Source organism: Tachysurus vachellii, chromosome 22, assembly GCF_030014155.1.
Source record: "Tachysurus vachellii isolate PV-2020 chromosome 22, HZAU_Pvac_v1, whole genome shotgun sequence".
Taxonomy (NCBI): domain Eukaryota; kingdom Metazoa; phylum Chordata; class Actinopteri; order Siluriformes; family Bagridae; genus Tachysurus; species Tachysurus vachellii.
In genome coordinates, this window is record NC_083481.1 from 1,291,298 (window position 1) to 1,301,525 (window position 10,228).

The window sequence follows — 10,228 nt, forward strand, 5'->3', positions numbered from 1 at the left end:
GTTTTTGTTCCTTGAGTCTTCTTCAGGATCTGACTTATGATTTATTGTGTTTGACACATGTGACAGTTTGCAGTTTGCCCTTATTGTGTTTTTCTTCTTTAAAATCCTCATGCAATGTCGATATTTTCCGCCTCCACCACAGAGAGGAATCTGGTGTTCTGGTCTACCGGTTTGTGTTCTTCTGCTTGGAGGTGGCCTGCATTTGTTGAGCTGTTATTGTGAGGCTACATTTTTCTTTTCACTGTGGAACTCAAATCTGCATCAGTGAAATCACTTACAGGAGCTCAAGTCCACTTTATATATAAAACAGTTTTGTGTTATGAGATGTACAGGGGCAGTTCTTGCTGGAAGTGATGAGACCAGGGTTCTGTGACTCCAGGGATTTTAAAATTGATAAGAAAACACAAAAATTGTTGTGTGTCCTACACAGCGTCCTGGTGGTGTTAAAATAATAGCTAATGAACATAACTAAGGTGTGACGATCAGGAGGAATTATAACAGTCATAACAATCAGGTGGAAAAATACTAAAAGTTCAAAGAAAGAAGTGAAGCAAAAGTAAGACATTAGTGCTACACACACAGACACACACACACATACTCCTACTACACACATACAGTGTACATACACATGTTGTACATATTTATACACATTTAAAAGTATATACACATGTAGATATGTAAGCACATTTTTCTAAAAGTCTAAATAATTTCATTACAGTGGCTTTTTGTACTTGTAACAGATAAGCGTTAAACTACAATCACACTCTTTTCACACTTTTCACACATTTTTTTTTTTTTTACTGATTTTATTCCCCCAGAACGAGTGTTCTTTGTGTTGCTCCCACACACATGCTCTACAAAACCTGTAGGAAAAAGAGGCACCAAAAAAGCTGGAATTGAAACTATTCTTGATCTACGTCCAAATTCTATTTGCACTTTCTGGCTGTGACATCAGAGACACGAGGGTATAAATGAGAGACCTGGAGGTGAGACGTTTGCTAACACGGACACAGACGCTTAATAGAATTCAGGACATCTTTTAGCAGAGGAGAAACATTCCGGCTGCAGGATGAAGAGGGAAACCCGAGGAGCGTTTTTCACCATCTCTGTCCTCCTCTACGTCCTCGCACGGGTCAGAAACCGCTACAGACTCGACACATACTCTCTGTGAATCTTCAGGATCTGTCCTGAGTCATTCAGAGCTGCAGAAAAAGCACAGGATGTGTAACCTATTTTCTCCTTTTAATGGAATAATGAATTTATAATTATTCGTAATGTGTTGCATAGCTGCTTAAAATGACCAGTTTTAAAAGAGACCAAATAAAATTAAAAGAGCAAAAAATAATTCAAGGCATTTAGGTGCCTGAGCCTTGGGTTGCCATGTTTGATCAGTTTTTACAACTTTTTATTGTCTGTGGGTTTAATGTTTGAATACTGATTTCTTAAACAGTTTTCTCAGCATTCGTAAAGATTACTGTATATTTATTATTTTATTTAATAATAAAATAAACGTTTAGTTGTTACACAACTAACAACCCTGATCTCCAAGAGTCTCACTTTCAGAGGTTGAAATTTAAGTTTACAGCAATAAAAGGTCTAATCTACAGGTCTAATCTGAGTCAGAATGTTAAATGAGTCACGCTGTTTTTCAGGTCACGTGTCAGCCGTGTTCAGGTCCATGCCAGTGTCCATTTCTCACTCCAATTTGCCCCCGTGGGGTTCCTCTGGTCCTGGACAGGTGTCACTGCTGTCAGATCTGTGCACGACAAGAAGGTGAACTCTGCTCTGAAACTGAGGTGTGTGACGCTCAGCGCGGTTTGGAGTGTGACTACAGTGCCAGTTTCCCACACGGACCCGGAGAGTGTGTCCGTAAGTGCTGGGAATATGACTGGGATAAGTGCATTAAAAATTCCTAAAATAATATATGTATTATGCACGCAGAGTGGAGTGTGTAACAGAGTGGAGTGTGTAACAGAGTGGAGTGTGTAACAGTGTGTAACAGAGTGGAGTGTGTAACAGTGTGTAACAGAGTGGAGTGTGTAACAGTGCGTAACAGTGGAGTGTGTAACAGTGTGTAACAGAGTGGAGTGTGTAACAGTGCGTAACAGTGGAGTGTGTAACAGTGTGTAACAGAGTGGAGTGTGTAACAGTGTGTAACAGTGGAGTGTGTAACAGTGTGTAACAGTGTGTAACAGAGTGGAGTGTGTAACAGTGTGTAACAGAGTGGAGTGTGTAACAGTGTGTAACAGAGTGGAGTGTGTAACAGTGTGTAACAGAGTGGAGTGTGTAACAGTGTGTAACAGAGTGGAGTGTGTAACAGTGTGTAACAGAGTGGAGTGTGTAACAGTGTGTAACAGAGTGGAGTGTGTAACAGTGCGTAACAGTGGAGTGTGTAACAGTGTGTAACAGAGTGGAGTGTGTAACAGTGCGTAACAGTGGAGTGTGTAACAGTGTGTAACAGAGTGGAGTGTGTAACAGTGTGTAACAGTGGAGTGTGTAACAGTGTGTAACAGTGTGTAACAGTGGAGTGTGTAACAGTGTGTAACAGTGTGTAACAGTGGAGTGTGTAACAGTGTGTAACAGAGTGTAACAGTGTGTAACAGTGGAGTGTGTAACAGTGTGTAACAGAGTGTAACAGTGGAGTGTTTAACAGTGTGTAACAGAGTGTAACAGTGCGTAACAGTGGAGTGTGTAACAGTGTGTAACAGAGTGTAACAGTGGAGTGTTTAACAGTGTGTAACAGTGTGTAACAGTGGAGTGTGTAACAGTGGAGTGTGTAACAGAGTGGCGTGTTGAACAGTGGAGTGTGTAACAGTGTGTAACAGTGGAGTGTGCAACAGTGTGTAACAGAGTGGCGTGTGTAACAGTGGAGTGTGGAACAGTGGAGTGTGTAACAGTGGAGTGTGTAACAGAGTGGCGTGTGGAACAGTGGAGTGTGTAACAGTGTGTAACAGTGGAGTGTGCAACAGTGTGTAACAGAGTGGCGTGTGTAACAGTGGAGTGTGGAACAGTGGAGTGTGTAACAGTGGAGTGTGTAACAGTGTGTAACAGAGTGGCATGTGGAACAGTGTGGAACAGAGTGTAACAGTGTGTAACAGTGGAGTGTGTAACAGAGTGTAACAGTGGAGTGTGTAACAGTGTGTAACAGAGTGTAACAGTGGAGTGTGTAACAGTGTGTAACAGTGTGTAACAGTGGAGTGTGTAACCGTGTGTAACAGTGGAGTGTGTAACAGAGTGTAACAGTGTGTAACAGTGGAGTGTGTAACAGTGTGTAACAGTGTGTAACAGTGGAGTGTGTAACAGTGTGTAACAGAGTGTAACAGTGTGTAACAGTGGAGTGTGTAACAGTGTGTAACAGAGTGTAACAGTGGAGTGTTTAACAGTGTGTAACAGTGGAGTGTGTAACAGTGGAGTGTGTAACAGTGGAGTGTGTAACAGTGTGTAACAGAGTGGCGTGTGGAACAGTGGAGTGTGTAACAGTGTGTAACAGAGTGTAACAGTGGAGTGTGTAACATTAGACTGAAGAATTGTAATTGTAGAATTTTAACCCCAGTAATTTTTTCTGTTTTACGGAATCTCAGGATTCACACTGCACTGTTTTCCAACATGATCTCATAATTAGCAGTGTGTGATTTTTCCAATCAGCTTTTTTTTGGTAATTTGTATGTCACTAAAAACGGCCCAAACTTTTGTTTGTTTATTATAAGAGTGACTAAAGTTTACTGTTGTCGTGTCTCCAGGGCGAAGCACGCTCGGCTGTGAGTACTTGGGCAAGAGGTACGAAGAGGGTCAGTCGTTTAAGCCCTCATGCACGCAGCTGTGCAACTGTGTGGGTGGCGGCGTCACGTGCGTCCCTCTGTGTACTGAGGATCTGAACACACCGAACTGCCAACACCCAAGACTGGTGAAGGTGCCTGGGCGCTGCTGCAGAGAGTGGGTGTGTGACGGCACAGAAAACAGCAATGTGCTGGAAAACACGGCAGGTATTAAAACATGTGAGAGATTCTGTATTAAAGAACTCTGGTTCTCTCAGCTGGTGGAACGGAGGAGTTCTGAGCAGCTCCAGTATAACATCAGTGGATTGTTGTGTTTTATTTGTGACTTTGAGTTTAAATCATTTGATAAAAGAGTTCTAGCTTCGAAGTGCAGGAATCAACACAATGAGTCACAAAGCTTCCAAGCTAGTGTAGATAACAATAACTAAATTTAATGTGAGTTTTATTCTGGTGCAGTTTCTCAGAAGAGTCATTTGCTTTGACATACTTTCATTTCTTTAAAATGTTGCCACCCAAAACACTCTGTGGTTTCATTCAACCGCATTTGTGTTTGTGTCTCAGAATACAATTCCTGGTTATTACATTTAATAAACCTACAACTGGCTGCATGTGGACGAGGCTCTTCAACGTAATGGCAGCTGTCAAAAATTCTGCAAACTAAAAGTGTTAATTTTTATATCAAATGTATTCTGTATGATGTGTGGAAGGAGTCTCCAGTGTCAGTGGTTCAAAGTTCATCCCATCCTCAGGCCTGCTCCTCTGGGAGCTGATGGTGTAACTGAGATTGTATTTAATGATTAGTTTTATTTCATCTCAAATCTTTTGTTCTAGGATGATTTTGGGAGTCGTTTCTGCTTTTTCATGATCGTTACCGTAGCTGAGAGAATTTTTTATTTTTTTGTTAAACATTGTTCCATTTTTAGTCAGACAAATGTAAAACAGAACATAAAACTGTAAAGATGTTTATGTCTTTCCTGTTGCGGCAGGCGAGCAAGCAGTTAGGTCCTGGCAGGACACGTCTGTACCTAGCAGAGTCTCTAGGTCCTACTGCATCGAACAGAGCACCGAGTGGAGTGTGTGTTCACGCAGCTGTGGTCCAGGTGTGTCCACACGAGTCTCAAACAGAAACTCGGCCTGTCAACCAGAAACCCTCACACGCCTGTGTGTGGTCAGACCCTGTTCCCCTGGCCTGACCTCCAGAGACTCAGGGGTGAGTCACTACAATGCTGCTAATATAGAATATCATGTGGAAATGAATAGAAATGCTGTAGTTCTGAAGTATTATATTTCTAATCAACTAGCTAATAGTTACTTGGCTTAGAAAATAGGACCCTGGTATTGTACAACGCTGGTCATAATGTGTCCTGGAATATAGAGCTTGGGGAATATAGAAATCTGGTAATATTAGACTCATTAAATATGAAATGTTTTCATCTCTGTATTCTCAATGTGTTTATTAGCATTTTATTATACAGTATAATTAACAGTGTATTTTTAGGATTAGCATATTTTGCTAGTCTACTCAGGAAATGCTGAAAGTCTTGTGTTGTCCGTGTTGTTTGGTACTTTACTGTGTTATGGTATCCTCAGTTCCAGAAGCCGGGTGTGTGTGAGAGCAGTTACCGCTCGGTCGTACCAGTCCGCTTCCAGCATCACGGCTGCTACAGCGCTCAGTCCTACAGGCCGCTGTTCTGTGGAACGTGTTCTGATGGACACCGCTGCAGCCCTGAGCACACCAGGACCGCACTCGTCACCTTCCGCTGCCCGCAACGACACACCGCTCAACACGCCGTCATGATGATCAAGTCGTGCATCTGCCATCATGGCTGCCCTCATCCAAACAGCTCCAGAGGAACAAAATCCTGGCTCTAGACCAGTTTTTATTAAAATGATATAGTGTGTAAACATTCATTATGTACATCAGCAAAACTTTAAGAATCATGTATATTCTGGGACCAGATGTGGTTTTAAAGTAATGAAGATATTCCATGAATCAGACGAGTACTTATTCTTATTTCTTGTATAGCAGCTGTAAACAGTCGCTCCCTCCGCAGCCTCTCTTTATATTCTCCTTTTTTAGTTAAAAATGTATAAAAATGTATATGCAGAGTGTTAAACTCCTCTGTCCTGCTGAAAAATTTCAGAAAATTTAAACAGCTATCAGCTTTACCTCTGACTAGTAAATAAAATATAAAAGTACTGACTGTTTTAATTTGCACTCGTCAGCGCCCCCTGTGTCCAGTTTGAGAAGTGCTGCTTTAAAAGCTTGAGTGAATAAAGTTATCATCCATATATTTCATTTTGTAATCTAATTAATAAGTGCATCATTTTATTCATGAACATATTACCAAATAAATTGTGGACCACATGTAGAGTCATAAACATGAGTTATTCTATTTATTATTTATTATTCTAATTATTCATGAGAGATTGTTCCATTATGAGTTTAAACGTGTTTTTTTCTGATGTTGTCTCAATTTTATGGCATCAAAATGTTTATAAATCAGTATCATTAAAGAGACTAAGTGAAAAGTTTCTGTCACCGAGGCTGTATGTAAATGAGTTAAACTACATAATAATCCAGATTAAAGAGTTATATATTAGATTTTTGGTACAGAAACCATACTGTAAATAATATCCTGCTTTCCCCCCCTCTTCTCTGCCAGGACTTTGTGGTTCTTCCCCTCTTCTTTATGGAGGGCACTTTGATTCATGTGGTCTGTATAATGAATAGGGATCACAAACTGTGTATGGTTTGTGATGGCAGTGATGAAGAACAGTCCTCAGGCCAAATCAGTTGACTTTTTTCAGATATTTAATAGAATATACAACCAAGATAAGTAATTCAAGTGTAATGTAGCATTAAGACAAGTCTCTGTAGGGTACAGAAGGTTCATGATGTGGTCATGGTGTGTGGTGAGGTGGTCCTGAGGATGATGGTGTCATTCCAGTCCATGTAAACCAGCCAAATGTTGTCCAATCTCTTCACACTGAACTCGTAGCTGCACTCTGGCATCAGATTGTTGATTGTAACACTGAATCTTGAGCAGGACACATAGCGCAACACTCTAGGGTTTGTCATTTTTGTTCGATCGGTGGCTCTGTAACAGACTTTGAATCTCTCATTTGGATTGTACTGCTCCTGTTCAGCGATGTACCAGTGAAGAACCACCGAATCACAAAAGGCTTGGCTTTTCTCTCTGTTAAATAGCACCGGCTTCTTGGCCTCCAGCACCAGCTGGAACTGTGGCAAACTACTGCTTTCTGGCTCGGGGATCAGCTTGTGTTTGACACAAAGCTTCCCAGGAATCATAACTGCATCAAAGTTTTCAGCTGCCTCCTGGAGGCTGCGGATCTTCTCATGGACTTCAGCTCCACTGAGCTGATGGAACACACCACCTTTTTGAGCCAAGATGTACTCCAGCTCCTGCAGACCCTGGATTAACTCTTTATGCAGCACATCAAGCAGCTCTAGCTGGAGCTTCACCTGACTGCTGCCATCCTTTTTCACACGCTGGAACCTTGACATGTCAATGAAGTTCATTAGGGAGGAGTTGGGGACGTATTGCTGGTTGTCTGGCTGAGAGGTGTCCAGCTGCAACAACCTGATGGAGAAAGAAGACTTTTTGTGCAGATCCAGTTTATGGTAGTTGGCCTGGAGCTGTTCTGGACTCAGTCTTGTGCTGAGAAGATCCATGATGCTGCTCTGCATGCTGAGAAGAACCTGGCTTGTGTTCTGCTGCGACGAGGACCAGTTGTAGATGTTCCCTGAACTTCCTGAACTACAGCACATCGTAGATGTTGAGATGTCTGTGTTATCCTTACTATTTGAATGTTTCCTGTTGCCAGATATGTATTGAATTAAATTGAATTGAATTGAATGCCTTTATTGTTATTATATATTCCTGCATACAACAAAATGAGGAGCGCTACTCCTGATTGGTGGAGGAGAAACAGACATATAACCTCAGACAATATATTTGACTATAGACTGTACAATACACTTTTACACATAAATACACCAAGTGCTTATTCACATTAAGCAGTCTGAATAAAGTGACCATTTAGTAAAGTGACCATATATAATATTGCACGTTAGCCTTCCCATTGATATAGAGTATGTTTATACAAAGGTGTCATTTAAATGGATACTTGTATAGATTTAGTGCAAATATAGTTTAAATATATAAATAAGTGTGCAATCAGCAGTATTGCAGACTGACATATATGTATGTACTGTATGTATGTACCAAGAGCACCTTAAAAACCACAATACATTTCCTTGTGCGTCTGCACACACTTGGAGAATAAAGCTGATTCTGATTCTGATTCTGATTCTGATTTTCTGAGCTAATTCTGCTTTTCCCAGGAGTTGGAAGTAGGAGTGTGTTCCATTCAGCTCCTGCCTTTCTTGGACGACTAAATAATCCTGTTTAACTAAATAATCCTGCATAACTAAATAATCCTGTTTCACTGAATAATCCTGGATAACCAAATAATAGTGTTTCACTGAATAATTCTGTTTAACTAAATAATCCTGTTTAACTAAATAATCCTGGATAACTAAACAATCCTGGATAACTAAATAATCCTGGATAACTAAATAATCCTGGATAACTAAATAATCCTGGATAACTAGATAATAGTATTTCATTAAATAATCCTGTTTAAGTAATTAATCCTGTTTAACTAAATAATCCTTGATGAATCATAATCCTGTATAACTAAAAATTGCACGATATCTTACGCTTCTGACGTTAAGCTGTGACACAAATGTACACAAACATACATTTGTACATAAATATTCACACGAATCCTCCTACCTGCCTCTTTATCTGACTTGTCTACGTTATTTATTTACTTTCAAACGCCTTATCCGTGTCGCCATGGAGACGCAACGTCACGCATTTGAATAAGCAAACAAGAGCCAATGAGATCGCTTTTATTTCAGATTCATTTACATATTGAAGCTTATAATTGTGATATTAGTGTCATTAAACTTTAAATGATACATTCACATGTTAGACACTAGATGGCAGTGAAAGACAATTATACTGAAAAGCACACGCGTTTTAACAGAAACACTCAAAATTAAAAAAAATAAAAACTTTTACAAATGAATTTAATTAACAGAGGAGAGCAGGGAAATGAAGCAATAATCGTCCAACAATAATCGTCCAACCAGATGTGTAATAAGGATATCACGTGAGTGCTCTAACGTGTCTTTGCTGAAACACGTGATTGGTCAGTGGTTTAAACAGCAGTAGAGCTGCGTTTGTTTCTCTCAATGCAGCCATGTGGCAGTGACGTCATTCACAAGTTCATCACTTCTTCAGTCAGGTTTATTTTGGTGTGGTGGCATCGTCCACCTTTATTGGAGATATTTGTGAAAAAATAGGGTAAGGTAAGTGAAAAAAGAAAATGTGTTACTTAGTGTTATCTTATGATATACAGATGTGTGCAGTTTTATAGACTACACTTATCTTTACACATTTTGTGCAATATTGAGGTCCAGCTGTAACTTATTAGACATAACCTATATAACACATAACCTCTATAACATGTGACCTCTATAAACTATGTAACCTCTATAACACATGTAACCTCTATAACACATGTACAGTAACCTCTGTAACACATGTAACCTCTATAACACATGTAACCTCTATAACACATGTAACCTCTATAACACATGTAACCTCTATAACACATGTAACCTCTGTAACACATGTAACCTCTATAACACATGTAACCTCTGTAACACATGTAACCTCTATAACACATGTAACCTCTGTAACACATGTAACCTCTATAACACATGTAACCTCTATAACACATGTAACCTCTGTAACACATGTAACCTCTATAACACATGTAACCTCTGAAACACATGTAACCTCTATAACACATGTAACCTCTATAACACATGTAACCTCTATAACACATGTACAGTAACCTCTGTAACACATGTAACCTCTATAACACATGTAACCTCTGTAACACATGTAACCTCTATAACACATGTAACCTCTATAACACATGTAACCTCTATAACACATGTACAGTAACCTCTGTAACACATGTAACCTCTATAACACATGTAACCTCTATAACACATGTAACCTCTATAACACATGTAACCTCTATAACATGTGACCTCTATAAACTATGTAACCTCTATAACACATGTAACCTCTATAACACATGTAACCTCTATAACACATGTACAGTAACCTCTGTAACACATGTAACCTCTATAACACATGTAACCTCTATAACACATGTAACCTCTATAACACATGTAACCTCTATAACATGTGACCTCTATAAACTATGTAACCTCTATAACACATGTAACCTCTATAACACATGTAACCTCTATAACACATGTAACCTCTATAACATGTGACCTCTATAAACTATGTAACCTCTATAACACATGTAACCTCTAT

At 39.6% G+C, this 10,228-nt stretch overlaps 2 protein-coding genes across 2 annotated transcripts; one reads left to right on the plus strand and one right to left on the minus strand.

Annotated features, from left to right (window-relative positions):
* The first annotated feature begins 1,069 nt into the window (after positions 1 to 1,069).
* Positions 1,070 to 5,648, plus strand: LOC132838251 (CCN family member 1-like). Its single transcript, XM_060858492.1, has 5 exons — positions 1,070 to 1,132; positions 1,653 to 1,869; positions 3,741 to 3,995; positions 4,775 to 4,986; positions 5,376 to 5,648. Exons 1-5 carry the CDS (start codon positions 1,070 to 1,072, stop codon positions 5,646 to 5,648), a joined length of 1,020 nt encoding a protein of 339 aa, XP_060714475.1.
* Positions 5,649 to 6,669: 1,021 nt separating this feature from the next.
* Positions 6,670 to 7,569, minus strand: LOC132838445 (fibronectin type III domain-containing protein 11-like). The gene has a single exon (XM_060858760.1). The coding sequence runs from the start codon at positions 7,567 to 7,569 to the stop codon at positions 6,670 to 6,672; it is 900 nt and encodes a 299-aa protein (XP_060714743.1).
* Between the last annotated feature and the right edge of the window lie 2,659 nt (positions 7,570 to 10,228).